Source organism: Heliangelus exortis, chromosome 15 (assembly GCF_036169615.1).
Source record: "Heliangelus exortis chromosome 15, bHelExo1.hap1, whole genome shotgun sequence".
Taxonomy (NCBI): domain Eukaryota; kingdom Metazoa; phylum Chordata; class Aves; order Apodiformes; family Trochilidae; genus Heliangelus; species Heliangelus exortis.
Genome location: NC_092436.1, coordinates 8,379,874 through 8,397,259, shown reverse-complemented (window position 1 = coordinate 8,397,259; position 17,386 = coordinate 8,379,874). Strand labels below are relative to the sequence as shown.

At 61.2% G+C, this 17,386-nt stretch overlaps 3 protein-coding genes across 4 annotated transcripts; all 3 read left to right on the top strand.

Moving 5' to 3' along the window:
• The first annotated feature begins 158 nt into the window (after window positions 1-158).
• On the top strand, window positions 159-8,184 carry RGS14 (regulator of G protein signaling 14). 2 transcript variants are annotated; one of them, XM_071758760.1, is made up of 15 exons: window positions 159-436; window positions 2,021-2,042; window positions 2,984-3,138; window positions 3,256-3,348; window positions 3,945-4,088; window positions 4,256-4,405; window positions 4,594-4,714; window positions 4,801-4,925; window positions 4,993-5,196; window positions 5,302-5,378; window positions 5,541-5,667; window positions 5,962-6,043; window positions 6,235-6,293; window positions 6,466-6,580; window positions 6,822-8,184. In XM_071758760.1, the coding sequence occupies exons 1-15, from the start codon at window positions 248-250 to the stop codon at window positions 7,055-7,057; spliced, it is 1,899 nt and encodes a 632-aa protein (XP_071614861.1). In that variant the 5' UTR covers window positions 159-247; the 3' UTR covers window positions 7,058-8,184. The 2 variants fall into 2 exon arrangements, with proteins under 2 accessions (XP_071614861.1, XP_071614862.1); XM_071758761.1 differs by having other exon boundaries at window positions 233-436; window positions 5,005-5,196.
• A 1,469-nt stretch (window positions 8,185-9,653) lies between these two features.
• On the top strand, window positions 9,654-14,038 carry SLC34A1 (solute carrier family 34 member 1). Its single transcript, XM_071758741.1, has 13 exons — window positions 9,654-9,801; window positions 10,024-10,140; window positions 10,288-10,470; window positions 10,899-11,027; window positions 11,103-11,246; window positions 11,357-11,468; window positions 11,555-11,750; window positions 11,870-11,965; window positions 12,081-12,180; window positions 12,427-12,594; window positions 12,916-13,032; window positions 13,161-13,285; window positions 13,390-14,038. The coding sequence occupies exons 1-13, from the start codon at window positions 9,669-9,671 to the stop codon at window positions 13,942-13,944; spliced, it is 2,175 nt and encodes a 724-aa protein (XP_071614842.1). The 5' UTR covers window positions 9,654-9,668; the 3' UTR covers window positions 13,945-14,038.
• A 381-nt stretch (window positions 14,039-14,419) lies between these two features.
• On the top strand, window positions 14,420-16,036 carry LOC139802995 (alpha-2Db adrenergic receptor-like). Its single transcript, XM_071758768.1, has one exon. The coding sequence runs from the start codon at window positions 14,861-14,863 to the stop codon at window positions 15,878-15,880; it is 1,020 nt and encodes a 339-aa protein (XP_071614869.1). The 5' UTR covers window positions 14,420-14,860; the 3' UTR covers window positions 15,881-16,036.
• The last annotated feature ends 1,350 nt before the right edge of the window (window positions 16,037-17,386 follow it).

The following is a 17,386-nucleotide window of genomic DNA, read 5'->3' as shown; positions in this document are numbered from 1 at the left end:
GATGGGGATTCAGATGGGAATAGGGAGGGGATGTGGATGTGAATGGAAATGGGGGTGCTTATGGGGAGGGGGTCACAGATGCAGATGGAGACAGGGATTGGGATTGGAACGCGGATGCGGGCGGGGCCACGGCGCCTCCCGGCCCGGGTCCGGAGCCAGAGCCGAAGCCCCTCGGGGCGGTGCCGGTGTTGGCGGCGGCGCGGGGCGGGAGGGCGGCCCCGCTCCCCCCGCTGCGGTCCCGGTTCCCATGGCGACACTTCCTGTGGCAGCCGAAAGCGGTAGTGCCGGGGAGCGCCGGGCCGGGCCGGGCCAGGGGATCCGAGCTGCCGACCGGGGATGCTGCGGGGCCGCGGGCCGCGCCGGTAGCGCGCTGGGCCGGGCGGTGCCAGGCATGCAGGGCAAGGCTAAGCTGCTGCTGGTCCACAACGGCCGCATGGTGAGTCCCGGCACGGCCCGGGGCTGGCACCGGGCAGGCGGGGGCGGTGGGGCGGGTACCGGGCTGGAAAGGGAGTGTGGGGCTGGTACCGGGCAGGCAGGGAATGTGTGGAATATATGCGGGGCTGGCAGGGGGGTATGGGGCCGGTACCGGGCAGGCAGGACGTCTCTGCAGCTGGTACGGGACAGGCAGGAGGGATGCGGCAGGTATCGGGCTGGCAGGGATTGTATGGGGCCGGTACCGGGCAGACAGGGAATGCGAGGCTGGGTATCGGGCAGGCAGGCAGGGGCTGTGGAGCAGATAATAGGCAGGCAAGGGCTATGGGATTGAGTACCGGGCAGGCAAAGGGTGTATAAGGGCCGGGTACTGGGCACGCAGAGGGGAGTGGGCAGGCTGGGCTGTATGGGACTTGAGTATCCAAAGCAGGCAGAGGTGTAAAGGGGTATTAGGGCAGGCATCAGAGTGTGGGGCTGGGTAGCAGGCAGGCAAGGACATACAGGGCTGGGGTACTGAGCAGGTAGGGGTGTATGAGCCTGAGGCAGCGATGCAAGTGGAGATGTATGGCATGGAGGTAACGGGCAAGAAACGACTTATGGGGCTGGGGTAATGGGAGTGAGCAGTGCTACTGTGTGTGGGTGGCACAGGGAGGGCAGAACTATGTGGACAGCAGGGATGGATGGAGAAGAGCAAGGAGCTGGCAAAACGGGGGTATGTGGTGCTGAGGAAATGGGCCCAGGGAGTTGGAATGTGTGGGGCTGGGTTAAGGAGCATGGCAACTGCATGTGGGGTGGGGTAGCAGGGACAAGGCAGGGTTGGAGTATTGGGGCTGGGCTGGGGACAGGCAGGGGGTGTGTAGGACAGGCTGGGTGGAGTGGAGCTGGCAGGGTGGGGAGCACTGGCCAGCCAGGTCAAAGTAACCACTTCAGCCATGGCCCTGGGCAGCAGCTGCTTGGTTGGACTTTGGTTGCGGAGGCTCTGCCCATCTCCTTGCTCGCTGTGGGTCCTGAGGTACCACCATCCCCACAGCAGGTGTCTGGAGCAGCCCAAGGGGTGCTGCAGAACACCCCTGCTCTGCTGTGTCCTTTGCTGGCAGCTCTGGCAGGACCTGGTCCCTGTTTTATGGCATCTGCCCTCCAGTAGCCTCAGGCCCCAAGGAAGGAGGGAGCAGGCTGTTCTGCCTAAGGCTGTGGTTGTCCTTCTTCCCCTCCTCCCCTTCTCTTCCTGTGCCGGTGTGGCTGCTTCTCTCCTCCCCGGGCAGCGGCAGGATTACATCTGCGAGTATCTGCCCTTTCCCAGCTGCCGGCCTGGCCCCAGGGCAGTAGGTGCAGGCAAGGTGGGAGAAAAGCTTCGCACCCCCCAACTCCTCCTCACTGCCCCCTCATTGGGAGCCCCGGGTCTTGCCTCTGCCTCGGGGCAGCCGTCCCGGTCTCAGTTTAACACCAGAGGGGTGATGCCAGCAGCCCGTGTCCTGGCTCCCGGGTTCAGGCTGGGCTTGCTCTGGCGCTGCCGCCTGCCCGGGTGCTGCTCCACCGGGCAGGCAGACGCCGTGTGCCCTCTCTTACCTCTCTTTTCTCCCCCCTGCAGGGCCCAGCTGTGTCGGATGGAGGTAAGGCTGCCCTTTGCTCTTAGTCGGGAGGCTGGAAACGTCTTCAGGGGAGGGGGAAGCCCACGGCCAGCCTGGTGCCACGGGCAAGGAGCCAGCAGAGGTCCTGTATCAGCACAGGCTGGGCTGTGGGCAGGTGCACTGATATCTCAGCCGACCCATTCACCCGTCTCGGTCCCACTGCAGAATAGGAGTGCTGGGAGTGCTGTACCATGCAGGTTGTGCTCGGTTACCCCATCTTTTGGACAGGAGATGGGTGGGGAAGCCTGGCAAAGCAGCAGCCTGCCACCTCAACTGCTCCCACTGCTTCCATACTCTCATCTTCTCTTGCAAAAGACCCTCTCTGCTCCCAGTTGTTTACCAGCCAAACCAGTTCAATATCAGGGGTTGTCCCCAGGAACTTCTGTCTTTTTCACGGAAGGGCTCAATTTCTATGCACCCTCACCTTGCATTTCCCCAAGAGATGTTTTCCTCGGTGATGGGAGCTGGGGATGACACTTTCTGTGCCTTCTTCTGGTTGGGTTTGTTTCTTATCATGGCCAGAGGAACAGGGAAACACCTAGACACCTCCACCTGTCTGAGCTCCCCTTTGTGCCGTGTGCCCCCCTGTGTCCCCTTCCACCCTGCATTCCCCTCCTGCTGGCTGCCTTCCCCACGCATAGGCTTTGTTCCCTGAGGAGGTGAGTCACAGGTGGAGTCACGGTGACACCCCAGGGAGGGGAGGACACCACAGCTGGCAGAGAGGGCTGTCACTCTGGAAGGTACCAGCTGTGGCATCATGATGCTCATTCCACCAAGGCTGCCACTGTGATAGCTTTTCCCCGTGCTCCCTTCCTGATGTCTCTCTGGCTCCCATTGGGATTGGGTGGATGAACTCATTGCAGATATGGGGGGCTTCTAACAATGGGGGTTGGCAGCCAAAACTGACCCTTTTTCTTTCTCAGAGTTAAACGCCTCCAGGGCCCGTGGCAGCAACCACAGTGTGAGCAGCCTGCCAGGACCACCGGCCACCTGTGGGTCCACACAGGGGTCTGTGGTCAGCTGGGCCGAATCCTTTGAGACACTGCTGCAGGACCGTGTGGCTGTCACCTACTTCACTGTGAGTGTCACAGCCCAGACCTCAGTCCTTGTTACCACAGGTTCCTGGTCCTCAGCAGCTCAGCATTTCCACAGCCACTGTGCTGTGCAGCCCATCATCTCTCTCTGCTCCCCACAGGAGTTCCTCAAGAAGGAGTTCAGTGCCGAAAATGTTTACTTCTGGCAGGCATGTGAGCACTTCCAGCAGATCCCAGCCAGTGACACACAGCAGGTACCAGCCTCTGTGCAGCCACGTGCAGCTGAGCCTGAGTCATGGCAGCTGCTGGAAGGGATATGGTCAGGGATGGAGGTGGTGGGTGTCATGCTTACATGCTTACATGTCTCAGGGTCCCAGCAGACTCTTGTAATGGGAGGCTGAGCAGGCCAGGGTCTTCTGTGAAAAGGACATAGAGATGGGCACAATGTCCATCTGAAAAGCGAAAGCCCAAGCCCATGGAGCAGGACATACTTCTCCAGCCCAGGGTGGCCAGAGGATAGAGTGCAGGATAGAGTGCAGCCGGAGGATAGAGTGGGAGGACAAAAGACAACAAGGGCAGAGAGCTAGACAGCGGCTTGTGGGGATGGACATGTGTCTGGGGTGGATGGTTCCTACCTCCTGCTGTACCTCTGTGGGGAGACTGGCATGTTGTGCCTAGAGCTTGGCACTGGGTAGGAGCAGCTAGCTCTGATGCCCATCCTGAGGCTAGGGACCCAGCTGGTCCCAGAGGAACTTGGCCCCTTCAGGACCCTTGGTGTTACCCGGGGGCTCCCTGCAGGGTAGCAGTGAGGAGGATTTCTGGTCCTACTGTGACCCCTATGCTCCCCCAGCTGGCCCAGGAGGCACGACGGATCTATGATGAGTTCCTCTCCAGCCACTCAGTTAATCCTGTGAACATCGACAAGCAGGCCTGGATTGGGGAGGACATGCTGGCCACTCCATCCCCAGACATGTTTCGCATCCAGCAGCTTCAGGTACGAGCAGCACCCGTGCTCCAACTCACCCATGGGAGGGGGGCTGCAGGACCACCCCGTGCATCACCCAGCACCCCCGCTGTCACTGTGGGGCTGTTCCACAGGATAGTGGCTGGACTGAGCTGTAGGTGGAAGAGGTCTTCAGCACATGCATCCTCCCTTTGCAGATCTTTAACCTGATGAAGTTTGACAGCTACACGCGCTTCGTGAAATCCCCTCTCTATCAGGCCTGCCTGCGGGCAGAGAGTCAGGGGCAGCCCCTGCCCGACCTGCGTCCCCACTCCCGCAGCAGCAGTCCTCCACCTGACCTCAGCAAGGTGAGAAGAGGGTGACTGGGATGGGGACCTGTCCCTTTGCCTAAGAAAACAGTGCTGGGTCCCCACCCCTGCTGCTTGGAGCAAATCCATCCCAGTGCTGAGGATGGACAAGTGGTTTAGGTGAACAGGGAAAGGGAAGGGTCAGCCTTGGACATCCCAATGCTGAGATGCTTCTCTGTTCACCCCAGAAGTCAAAGCTGAAGCTGGGCAAGTCCCTGCCACTAGGTGTGGAGATGGCAGGCAGTGGTGCCAACCGCAGCCCCCGCCGGTCCTTCAGGAAGGGAGAGCGGTGGGAGCCCTCCTGGGCAGGTAGGAACTGCTTGGGGGGCAACCAGGGCCACACCATCCCTAAAGAGTGTCCGTGGTCCCCACTCCTGTCCCTCTGTCTGTCCTAGAGGGGGGAGAAGGTGGTGGGAGTGCCATGACGTGGCGGGAGTCCCAGGGCTCTCTCAACTCCTCGGCCAGCCTAGACCTGGGCTTCCTGTCCTCAGCCAGCACAGCCACCAGTCCCTGGACAGAGGTGAGTCGTCACTGCCCTGGCACTGTGGCATCGTGCTGCCACCGGTCCCATTGCATCCCTCCCGCAGGGCCATCGGAAGAGCCTGGGAGGCAGCGAGGCAGAGCTGTCAGCCAAGCCCATGAAGTACTGCTGTGTGTACCTGCCTGATGGCACGGCCTCGCTGGCCTCTGTCCGGCCCGGCCACTCCATCCGTGACATGCTGGCAGGGATATGTGAGAAGCGTGGCTTCAGCCTCCCTGACATCAAAGTCTACCTGGTGGGGAATGAACAGGTAAGGCAGGTGAGGGGAGAGGGGGGTCCTACCAGCTGGACCGTCCCCAGGCTGGGACCACACAATGCTCTGGTTGCTCTGTTCTGATGGTTCTGTCTCTTGCAGAAAGCACTGGTGCTGGACCAGGAGTGCTCCGTCTTGGCAGACCAGGAGGTGAAGCTGGAGAACAGGATAAGTTTTGAGTGAGTGGGAGGTTTGCAGCTGACACTGTTGCCCACATACATCCAGTCCATGTCATGTGCAGCCACCTGTGGTGACCCACACTTTGAACGGTCCCCGACACCCTGGTTCTGCCCCTTCCTGTACACGTTTGCCTGCAGTCAGCCTCTCCCCCCCCTCTGCAGGCTGGAAATCTCCTCTCTCAGTAAGACCATCCGCATCACAGCCAAGTCAACCAAGCGCATTCGAGAAGCACTGCAGCCCGTGCTGGAGAAGTATGGCATGAGCATGGAGCTGGCATTGCTGCGAAGGGTGAGGGTTCACACCTTGGTGGGGCTTTTGTATCCCCAGTTTTGGGGCTTGAGACAGAGGCTGTTGGCAGTGACCAAATGGTCCATGGCAGCCTGTGAGCTGGTGGAGGCATTGGTGTTTGAGAGGGGCTGTGTCTGTGGCACCCTGCCATGGGCCAGGAGGGACTGGTGGTGCACTCTGTGCTGGGGAGCTCTTGACCTAGCAGAACCTGGCTGGGGAGCTCATGGGTCCTCAGCCTCGCTGCCTTGGCCGTGCTGCAGCAATCATGACACAAGATGGCTCTTCCCATTGCAGCAAGGTGAGCCAGCTGCCCTGGACCTGGAAAAGCTGGTCAGCACAGTGGCTGCTCAGAAACTTATCCTGGAAACGCCAGCAGGTAAAGTGTCCTCCCCTCCAAGCTGTGTCTCTCCCACAGCAGATTTTGTCCCCACCCCAGAGCACTCAGTGGGCCGGGCTGCTTTCCACTGGCCATGGCTCCTGCTGCCTGGGATGGGCTCCATCCCACTGCTGGATGGGCTGGGACCAGGGCACTGGATGAGGTGCTGAGAATCACTCTTGACCTTGCAGGAATGCGGGTGATGCAGAGTGCTGAGGCTGCGGCTGCGCCCTCTCTGTTCTGGACCCAGGTGAGATCAAGATCCCATTGGAGATTCCCCCACGGCTGCTGCCATGGTGCTGGGGGAGGGCTGTGCCACAGGTGACAAGGCAGGAGCCAGGCTGCAGGAGGGTGGTGGGGACATGGGCTGAGGGAGAGCTGCCTCCTTGCCCTGTCGCTGAGGCTTGGGCTGCTCATCACAGGAGGGAAGCCCAACAGGAGCAGAGTCTGACATGCTGTGTGAGATGCCCTCCTCCTTCTCCCGGCCTCGGTCTTCAGCTGCCATGAACCTGAACCGCCGCACATACGACCTGGAAGGTGAGACCTGATGTGTCTGAAACCTGGGAGGCTGAAGCAAAACATGGGATGAGGGATGCAGGGTCCCGTGGTGTGCTGGGGATGGGTACAGGGTCCCATAGGTGCTGCCATCGAGCAGGGAAAAAGCACAGGTGCTGTGCATGGGATGTGTTCAGGGTCATGTCAGGTGGAGAGGGCAGCCAAGGCATTAGGATAGAAGCCAGAGGGCTGAACTCGGGTTCATGACCTGCATTTGCCCCAGGGCTGGTGGAGCTGCTGAACCGTGCCCAGAGCTGCCGGGCCAACGACCAGCGTGGGCTGCTCTCCAAGGAGGACCTGGTCCTGCCTGACTTCCTCCAGCTCCCTGGGCAGGACAACAGTGCCTGCGAGGGGTCGGATCAACCCTGTGCCCCTCACCCAGGCTCCGAGGGAAATGACCACTCTCAGCCCCTAGAGCCTGTGCCAGCTCAGCCTCCATTCGACCACGAGCTCCGATGAGTCCCGCTGCACGTCCGCACCCGGCATGTGGTTCTCCCGGGCCATGCTGGGGTTCAACACCGGGCCCAACCGGCCCCTGCCCCGCACCCACCGACACTGCCTGGACTGCAGATTCATCCACGTCCTGTCCCAAACTGTTGCATCGTGTCACTGTGAGTGGTTGAGCAGCTGCCATGCCCCTTGGTGGGGTCACATCCTGGTGCACATCAAAGGAGTCCTGTACATATTTTGATCCCCTGTTGCAAAACACTTTGCAACATCCCACCTATCCCTGGCGTTGTCCTGCCCAGTGCCTCTGCAAATTCTGCCTGTGATGCCTGGCACAGCCCCGCAGACTTACGGGGTGGGGAAAGCACCCTTCCAACTGAACGGAGTGGTGGGATAGAGAGTATCTGTGGGGTGGCAAGGAAGGCTCCAGCCCCAAAAGCTCCATGCTGCAGGCAGGCAGGGTCAGGAGAACGTGTGTCCAGAGCTGAGGGCTGGATCAGGTCCCTGACCCAGCAGGAACAGGGCTTGCCCTGTTGTTGGTGTGTGGGTCTTCCCTCCCCAGCGAGGTTGAGCATGGCCCCACCAGCCTGGTTGTTGCTGTCTGCATTGTGTGAGCATGGCTGGGCCTGATCCTGCTATGACAGCACTGCCATGGTGGAGCAGGACACCTGCTTCCTGCCCCAGTTGGGGCTGCAAGTGCCTGGTCCTCAAGGACTGAGGTGCTGAGTGTCTCAGCCTGGTGTTTCCCGCCTGGCATCCCTCACCAGCAGCTGTGCTGGGCTGTAACCTTGAGCCTGGCTCTGCCAGACCAGGCTGTGCCCTGGGGGTGCCCAGCACCCCCTGTCCCCCTGTCCTGAAAGGTCCCAGACCTGCTCTGCAATGGAGGCAGCCCCTGACAGGAGCCAGATCTCTCCATCATCCACGTGTCCCAGGGTCCTTCCTGGCTGTGCCCTGGGTCACTGCTTCATCACCCCTGCCTGGCCAGAGGCAGAGGGGTGGCCCATGGCAGGGAGTCGTGGCCACCAAGTCCCACGCTGCTGTGGCCCCATGGCCCTGGTCAGAACCCCCCTGTGTTTCTGTGGTGCTGCCCAGTCCCGTCTGTGGTGTGAAACCGGGGGAAATAAAGAGCATTGCCTGGATGTGAGTCCCTCTCCTTCCTCTATCACCAAGGCCAGACACCTGTTTTCCAACAGTGTTGTCCTCCCAGACCCTCAATACCCCCTGGAGCCTTCCCACGACCAAGATAGGGCTGGACTCAACCCTTGGCTCTGGTGCCACCCTGCCCGGCAGCCAGGGGCAGTGCCAGGAGCTTGTTTTCCCAGCAGTGATGATGGTGTAGGAGAAGCTGCAGTACCAGCCAAGGACTTCAGCCCTGACCCTGTCAATGAGTGACCACTGGAACTGCCAGAGCCTCACTGGGTTAATGATTGTGGGGGCAGCTGGCCAAGATACCCTGGGCACGGGGCAAGCGTGGACACCAGCCTCCTGCTCACCATAGCCTGGCACAGGGCTCTGTGGGTGCCATTGGGTGCACCCCAGCCAGAATGGTCCCCATGTCCCACGCAGGCAGGACATGTCCCGTCATGGAACATCCTGGGCAGTCATCTCCATCATTTTGTGACCTGGTGGAGGCTCAGTGATCTTCCAGCAGTGGCAGAGATGTTCTCAGGGACAGCCTGGGGTACCCAAAGGATCTTCCATTGCTTCCTCCATACAATTGCAGCTGGCTTGTCCATGGTGATGGGTCCCAGGAGTATTCAGTCACAGAGGAACGGGGACGTGGCAGCCATGTACCTCCTCCATGCCCGCTACTTGCAGGAACTGGGGCTGGAGGGGCCTTTGGCCCTTGCCTCTCCCCCAGGAAGACATGGACACAAGCTGGCTGGGCACCCTGCAGGTGGATGGAAACTTGGCTGGAAGTGCTTAAACAGCAGGTAATGATAAACTGCCTCGATAAGGTGGTGACGGCAATGCCAGCATCGCTCCGCTCCTGCCCACACCAGCATCACACATGCTGGGAAGACACAGGCTCTGCCCCACGCAGCCCTCACAGCACTGCTGGCTGCTCCATGCTGAGCTGCTGGCACAGGCTGAGCTGTCACCTGCCACCCTCACCACCAGCAACAGGACACAGGGACTGTGTTGGTGCTGACATAACCACCACAATGCCCCAGAGGCAAAGACAGCAGTGTCTTGGGCAGAGACAGGTCCCTCGCAGCTGATGCTCAGGTGGCTGTGAGGATGTAGGATGTATGTGTGGCCTCACCTCCAGTTTGGGACACCCCAGCAGTGCCAGCACCAAGCCCTTCTTTCCACTGTCTTCCTCTTGTGCCAGGAATGAAGTAATCAGCACCAAGTGATGGAAAGCTGAGGTTGTTCCAGCATTGTCCCTCAGGCACCAGACTCAAGCACTGCCCTGGCTTTGGTCCCCACAGCTCTATCTGCTGCTCTCCCAGGAGCAATGCCGAGCCTCAGGCAGATGAGGTGGGGTGTGCCAGTGGTGCAGAACCCGGGACACATGCCTCATTTCTCCCCAGGGCCGCAGCTGATGTGGGATGCTGTGAGGTTACCCATTAACTGCAGGAATTTCTGGGGAGGAGGTGAGTGGCGGAGGTGAGGGGCAATGCAGGGCTCCTTAGACTTTGCTCTTGGTGTGCATATAAAGGACGACAGTGTCCCACGGGCCACTTTGCTGGAGGGACGTGTGGATGTGGCATGTGGATGTGGCATTGTCCTGAGTGCCCGGCCAGCCCCAGGTGAGCAGGGCCCTCGGCAAGGGGGTCACCTCCCTGCGTCCCCTCCACCGGGGCTGTCTGCCCTTGTGTGAGCTTGCTGGGGTGGTGTGGCAGTGGCTCAGGGGACATTGGGTGATGGGGTGGTCCTTCTTGGTGGTGCCAAGGAGATAGCACCAACCCACCATTGGGATTCTGGTGGTGGTCTATGCTCCACTGTGGCGACTGACGGCCACCTCTGCTCAGCCTCAGCAGGAGCGATGCTGCCCTACTGCAGGGAGAGCCCAGCCCTGCCCCACTGCCCAGTGCGGGGTGGAAGGGTGATGCATGGGCCTCAGTTCACCTACTGCCCCAGCCCCCAAGGTAGGTGCTCCCTGCATTCCTTTTCTTCACCCCTCTGGGCTCAGCTCTGCTTCTGGACAGACCCTGTCCCGGGTGCTGCCTGGGCCCCCTCCATGGGGGGCTCCTTGCAAGGATGGGGCTGTAACACAGGTGTCCCCCTCTCCCCAGCTCTGCACCGGCTGCCAGGTGCCCATGCCTGTCCCTTCACTGTCAGTGCTGTGCCTTGCCCTGACCATGGCTTCTCCTGCCCCGGCTCCCCGGGGCGCCTGGGTGAGGGCAGGGAGCGGTACGAGCTGGAGGCATTGCCCTGGCAGGGTCCCCGACTCGGCTTGGATGAGCTGCAGAAGCCAGGTGAGACCCCAGGCGTGATGCCCCTGGGTTGGGGAGCACCCTAGAGACCTGCTGGAGGGACACAGGGGGGCCATAGGGTGCCAGAAGATCCCAAGCTTTGCCCCTTGGACTGGCAGCAGTTCCTCACCTCTGCCCTGCCATGCCAGTCCTCCTGTTGGCACCCCAGCCAGACCCTGGTGTGGTGGTCTGTGAGCTGGCACAGGGAACCCTCAGCTTCCTGGGGTGCTGCTGGCAGAGCTGAGGGGTGGTAGGGGGCACAGAGTGCTGCAGAGTGGAGGGGTGTGGAGGGGACCCAGGGAGTGGTGGCACAGCCAGGGATGTGAGCCCCATCCTGCCAGGGGCACAGAAGGATGGGGGGGGTTGTGGGAGTCCAGGGGGTTGTGGTCATGCTGTGGCCAGTGTTTAACACTCTCTCTTGTCTTGCGCAGAGCTGGGGTGCTGGGCCAGGGTCCAGTCCATCTGTGTCTCCCTTCTCAAGGTGCCCCTGATGTTTGGGTTCCTGTACCTCTTTGTGTGCTCCCTGGATGTGCTCAGTTCTGCTTTCCAGCTGGCTGGAGGTAGGATGGAAGGGGACCCAGGTGGCAGGGTGTCACCTATCATGATGACACCCTGCCACTTACGCTTTCTTGCAGGCAAGGTGGCTGGTGACATCTTCAAGGACAATGCCATCCTCTCCAACCCTGTGGCTGGGCTGGTGGTGGGCATCCTGGTGACGGTGCTGGTGCAGAGCTCCTCCACCTCCACCTCCATCATTGTCAGCATGGTCTCCTCAGGGCGTGAGTGTACCTGTGGGGCTCCCTGGGACCTTGAGGCTGGGAAATAGGGTGTCTGGACAGGGTCACCCCAAGCTGGGCCATGCAGGGCTAGCAGGTCTCTCTGTTCCCAGTGCTGGAGGTGCGCTCTGCCATCCCCATCATCATGGGCTCCAACATTGGCACCTCTGTCACCAACACCATCGTGGCCCTCATGCAAGCTGGTGACCGCAGTGAGTTTAAACGGTGAGAGATGGTCAGGGCAGAGGGGGCTGGGAGGCTGGGGGCTGCTCCCCAGTGACCACCCCATGCTATTGGGCTCCTCTGTGCAGGGCCTTTGCTGGTGCCACAGTGCATGACTGCTTCAACTGGCTGTCAGTGCTGGTTCTGCTGCCACTGGAGGTGGTGAGCGGGTACCTGCACCGTGTCACCCACCTGGTTGTGGCCACCTTCAACATCCGCAGTGGGAAGGATGCCCCTGATCTGCTGAAGATCATCACGGAGCCCTTCACCAAGCTCATTATTCAGGTGTCCTCAGCTGTGGTGTCCCCAGGCTGGCAGTGTTGTCCCCATCCTAGCAAAGATGACCCCAAGCCAAGGGTACAGTCAGTCCCCAAGGGCTCTCTCCAACTTTTATGTTGTTGCAGCTGGACAAGTCAGTGATCACAGGCATTGCAACAGGGGACGAGAGCCTGCGCAACAGGAGCCTCATACGCATCTGGTGTGGCCCTGCTCTCCCACAGGTCAGGGGTCTATGGCCCTGCAGGAGCCACCAAAGAATCCCATGGAGGGTGGGCAGTGGACAGGGGCTGGCCAAGAATGCTGTGGAGCTGTCTGCAGCCCAGTCTTTCCCTGCAGATGGCCACTATAGGGCTTAGTTCCCCTGTGAACTGCACTTCCCCTGGCCACTGCAGCACTAAGGGCATCGAGATCCTCCACAACATCACCAGGCAGAAGTGTGAGTGGGTGCAGGGGGCTTGACTAGGGCTGGGAGCATGGGGCACAGGGCTGGGGAAGGTGCAGCTGGGGCTGGGAGGCTGTATGTGGGATGGAAGGATGCTGGGCATGGGGCACCAATCGTGATGTGAGCCAGTGCTGGGAGATGTTGGGGATGGGGTCCATGTGTGGTGTTGTCCTGGGGGGACAGATGAGTGAGCAGGGCTGAGCTGGCCCCAGCCAATTGCTCAGCCATGCTGTGGGGCAGGTGAGCACCTCTTTGCTGACACACCACTGCCCGACCTGGCCGTGGGGCTGGTGCTGCTGGCTGCGTCCCTCATCGTGCTCTGCACCTGCCTCATCCTCCTGGTCAAACTCCTCAACTCCCTGCTCAAGGGGCAGGTAGCCAAAGCCATCCAGAAGGTCATCAACACTGGTAAGTGGAACAGGACCCACTGTGGGGTGAGTGGGATGGGACCCTGCCAGCCCCATAGCCATCCAATCCCTCCTGCCATCCTCAAACCCATCCCTAGCTTTCCCCAACCCCCATCCCTGCCTGTATGTCCATGTCCTCTGTCCCTGATCCCCACTCTACTTAGGATTATCTTGTCCTCCTGCTGTCCACATAGTCCTCCCCCAGCCACCCTGGTCACCAGCTGCTAGGCTGGCCCCATACCCAGAGCCTGACCCTCCCGAGCACCATGCAGGAGCTCTGGGCTGCTCCCAGCTCACATGTCCATGCCTGTGTCCATGGCAGACCTCCCACACCCGCTCAGCTGGCTCACTGGGTACTTTGCCATGGTGGTGGGTGCTGGCATGACCTTTGTGGTGCAGAGCAGCTCTGTCTTTACATCGGCCATCACACCCCTGATTGGTGAGTCCCAGTCCCTTCCACAATGCCCTGTGGGTTCTGGAGTGCTAAGAGGGGCAGAAGGAGCTCTGCCTCCCTGGAGACAGCACTTGTGATGTGCAGTGAGACAGGATGGGGTGCCTCTCCCACAGGCCTGGGGGTGATCAGCATAGAGCGTGCCTACCCGCTGACCTTGGGCTCCAACATTGGCACCACAACCACTGCCATCCTGGCCGCCCTGGCCAGCCCTGGGGACAAGCTGGCCAGCTCCTTCCAGGTATGGGCAGCCCAGGGCGAGGTCTGGGCTGGTGGGGGGCTCTGGGCAAGACAGGGCTGGGGGAAGTCTGTGTGCCTGGCCCAACAGGGCTGCCCTCCCTGCAGATTGCCCTCTGCCACTTCTTCTTCAACATCTCTGGTATCCTGCTGTGGTACCCACTGCCCTTCACCCGCCTGCCCATCCGCATGGCCAAGGCACTGGGCGAGCGCACGGCCAAGTACCGATGGTTTGCTGTGCTCTACCTCATCGTCTGCTTCCTCCTGCTGCCCTCCCTGATCTTCGGCATCTCCATGGCGGGCTGGCGGGCACTGGTGGGGGTGGGTGCACCCTTCCTCGGCCTCCTCTTCTTTGTGGGGCTGGTGAATGCTCTGCAGACACGCAGCCCCGGCCGCCTGCCCAAATGGCTGCAGACCTGGGACTTCCTCCCTGCATGGATGCACTCACTGCAGCCCCTCGACCAGCTCATCACTCGGGCCACCCTCTGCTGCACCGACCGCTGCCGCAGCCCCGAGGGCTGGGAGGATCATGAAGGTCCTCCCTGTGACAAGGCCAGGCTGGGGCTGGACAACCCCGCACTTTCCTACCCCGAGGAGGTGCCTGGACCCACCATCCGGGTGGGCTCCCCTCACCCACCCCTGCACGGTGCCACCCGGCTCTAGCCAGAGCCAGATGCCCAGGATGCTGCTCCAAGGCAGCCCAGTCCCTGCCATTGCCGCTGAGCTGGTGTCTAATAAATGCCAAGCACCCACTCCCTGGGTGTGTGTCTCTGGCTTCTGTCTCTGCACACCCTGATGGAGTTGTGGGTGCCAGATGCCCACCATGAGCTTTACACTGCCACTGCACAGCCCAGCCCCACACGGGTGCCCAGTGCTGGGAACACACCAAATGTGCTGCTTGGGCCAAGGGGCCACAAACTGATGGTGCTGCAGCTGAACCCTGTGGTTTTCATCCAGCCCGTTCAATGTGCCACAGGATGCAGGGTCCCTGGAGGGTCCATGCTGCACTCACTGCTCGGTGTCACGGCTGTGAAGTGGGCACAGCACAGGGCAGCTGTCGAGGTGCTGCCGGGGTGCAGCTCAAGTGGATGAAGCTCAGTGCCTGGTCATGGCCAGGCTGTGTCCCTGGCCCTGCCCATAGGAGGAACCCACCCACCATGGTGACCTTGGCAGAAGCCCTTCAAGTGATGTCAATAACTGCTTCTCCCACTGCCCACAGATGCTTGGCCTCCTGCCAGCGATATTGCCCGATATCGCCCGTCCCTCCCTCCCTCCTCCCCTCCCTGCCTCTCTCCTCCCCTCCCGCCCTCCCCTCCCGCCGGAGCCGGGACCAGCAGAACCAGCGGGGCTGCCGTGGGATCCGCTTCAGGGATCCCAGCACTGCCACTGCTCCGCGTGCCTGGCTGGGCGGCCACCAGAACGGGCCAGTTGAGGACCAGTGGTGGTCGGGACGTCCTCCTAGAGACTCGGCAATTCCGGGACTGTTCCAGGAGATGCAGCAGGGTCGGTGAGCAGGGTGCATGCGGGGGCGGGGGTGGCAGCCTCATGGAGCTTCGGCAGCCGGACGGGCCGGGCCAGCATGGAGCCAGCCAGAGCCCTCCCCAATGCCTCTGGTAACAGCAGTGGTGCTGGCAATGCCCCACACTCCCCTGTTGCCACAGGGCTCATCCTGCTGGCTGCCCTGGCTGTTGTTTTGGCCACACTGGTGGGCAACACGCTGGTGGTGGTGGCCATCTCCACCAGCCGGGCACTGCGGGCGCCACAGAACCTTTTCCTGGTGTCACTGGCCTCAGCAGACATCCTGGTGGCCGTCCTCGTCCTGCCCTTTTCACTGGCCAATGAGGTGATGGGCTACTGGTATTTCGGTGACCTGTGGTGCAGTCTGTACCTGGCACTGGATGTGCTGCTCTGCACAGCTTCCATTGGGCATCTCTGTGCCATCAGCCTCGACCGCTACTGGGCCGTCACCCGGGCAGCCAGGCTCAACCTACGCCGCAGCCCCAGGAGAGTGAAGGGGATGATTGGGGCAGTCTGGGCAGTGGCAGCCCTGGTGGCACTGCCACCACTCCTGTGGGCCCAGCCGCGGGGACAGGAGTGCCAGCTGAGCCAGGAGACGTGGTACGTGCTGGCCTCCTGTGCCACCTCCTTCTTCGCTCCCTGCCTCGTCATGGTCACTGTCTACTGCCGTATCTACCACTTGACTGCCCGGAGGACTGCAGCCCTCTTCGCCACCCATGCCCCGTGCCTGGACAAAAAGGGTCTGGATGTGGGGACACCGGGCTGGCGGCACCAGAGCCAGCACCAGAGCATATTGCTGTGTCGCCGGAGGCTGGTGCGGGCACGGGAGCGGCGCTTCACCATCGTGCTGGCCGTGGTGATGGGGGCCTTCATGCTCTGCTGGTTCCCCTTCTTCTTCACCTACAGCCTGGGGGCTGTCTGTGGGGAGGGTTGCCACATCTCCAAGCCCCTCTTCAGCTTTTTCTTCTGGATTGGCTACTGCAACAGCAGCCTCAACCCCCTCATCTACACCCTCTTCAACCGGGACTTCCGTGCCGCCTTCCGCCAGCTCCTTGCTGTCCCCTGTTGGCACCACACCTAGGGCCCTGCTAGGACACCAGGAACATGGCCACCAGCCCCGCTCACCACTGGCAGCACCCTGCCCCATCATGGACCACAGACCTGTGGACACATGCCAGCGTACACCTCAAGGTACTTTTGGAAATGAGGGGTTGAATAAAATGAGGCCAAACCAGTGCCTGGGGCTGGTGTCTAACCCTTGCTGGCACCCACTGTCACCCAGGACACCCCATACATACATCCCTCTTGCAGCATGGGTAACATGCTGTTGGTGACAACTTGTGGCAACTCCAGCTCCTCTGCATGCCCAGGACCCCCAGTATCCTCTTGTGCAGAGGAGGGACTCAGTGGTTGCTGCAGGGGACCAAAATCCCAAATGTGGCAATGTCACCAATGCCAGGCTGCGCTGGCCATGCCACTACAGCCTCCCAGTGCCTCTCTGTCAGGACCGTCCCCTCCAGCTGCCCATCAGCATGTGCCACACCATGGGGCTTCATGGGGATACCCCATGGTGGGGGGTTGTGGGGCCACAGTGGGACACAGCTCAGTGGCTTCACCAGGATCGTGCTGCAGGATGGAAAGGAAAAATGATATCCCAGTGGACAGGCTAACCTAGCTTGGGAGATGTGACTGCATTGGAACAGGCTATGGCACAGCCTGAGGGGCCACAGGGGCAACAATGGGGCAAAGACCCAGGGCAAGTGCATCGCCCCAGGGGCAGCAGCTACCCTGTGTCTGCCCTGCTCCGCTCCACACAGACACCCAGGGGTCAGGGGCTGCTCTACTTCTCCAGCTTTGCAGCTCAAAATAGAAAATCTCAAAACATTAGACTTTCACTCAGCTAAAAACAGCCACTGGCGCCTGGGAGCTGGAGCCCAAGGAACGCCAGTTCCTGCCAGCCCCCACCAGCAGCTGCCGGGGTGAGTGCAGCTTAGTCATGGGGGATGGAAGAGATGGGGGTACTTGCAGTGGCAAGGATCTCCAGGCCATCCCTTGTGCCTGCTGGCCCCGTGTGTTGAGGCTTGTGGCGTGAGCTGGAGGAGGCTCCCAGTGGAATAATCCTGGGGTGGGAGCCTTGCTCTGACCCCCTGAAGGCAGCTGGCCGTGGTGGTTGGAGTTTTGCTGGCACCGCCCACGGAAGGAGCTGCCCTATCTCTGATGCCTGGCTTCCCCCCCACAGCTGCTTTTCCCCTTTTTGCAACTAAACATCATTTTGCTTCTAAAAATACCCAGGGAAATGAGGGTGCCTGACAGGGACTCAGTCAGATCAGCTTTGCTGGGAACAGAGGCTCTCCTCAAGGGTCACCAGCCCTGCCAGCAGCACCCCAGGGCTCTGCAATGCCCTGGCTTGTGCACCCTGCCCTCACCCTCGCTTGGCACCACTGTGACCAACCATGGGACCAGGCACTGTCCTCTCTCCTGGCACAAGTGTGTGGGGCCAGGATGCTGAAGGGCAGGAGGGTCCAGGGACCAGCTGGAGTGGGGGGCATGCAGGGACCCCCCGGCATGGGCAAGGATATGCAGGCAC

Bases quoted from the DNA above. Each gene is read 5' to 3' on its own strand.
- RGS14 (XM_071758760.1), top strand. From the start codon at position 248: ATGGCGACACTTCCTGTGGCAGCCGAAAGCGGTAGTGCCGGGGAGCGC. The intron at 3,349-3,944 runs GTACCAGCCTCT...ATGCTCCCCCAG, and splicing joins CAGCCAGTGACACACAGCAG to CTGGCCCAGGAGGCACGACG. The intron at 4,715-4,800 runs GTAGGAACTGCT...TGTCTGTCCTAG, and splicing joins GTGGGAGCCCTCCTGGGCAG to AGGGGGGAGAAGGTGGTGGG.
- SLC34A1 (XM_071758741.1), top strand. From the start codon at position 9,669: ATGCAGGGCTCCTTAGACTTTGCTCTTGGTGTGCATATAAAGGACGAC. The intron at 11,028-11,102 runs GTAGGATGGAAG...GCTTTCTTGCAG, and splicing joins TGCTTTCCAGCTGGCTGGAG to GCAAGGTGGCTGGTGACATC. The intron at 12,181-12,426 runs GTGAGTGGGTGC...GCTGTGGGGCAG, and splicing joins CAACATCACCAGGCAGAAGT to GTGAGCACCTCTTTGCTGAC.
- LOC139802995 (XM_071758768.1), top strand. From the start codon at position 14,861: ATGGAGCCAGCCAGAGCCCTCCCCAATGCCTCTGGTAACAGCAGTGGT.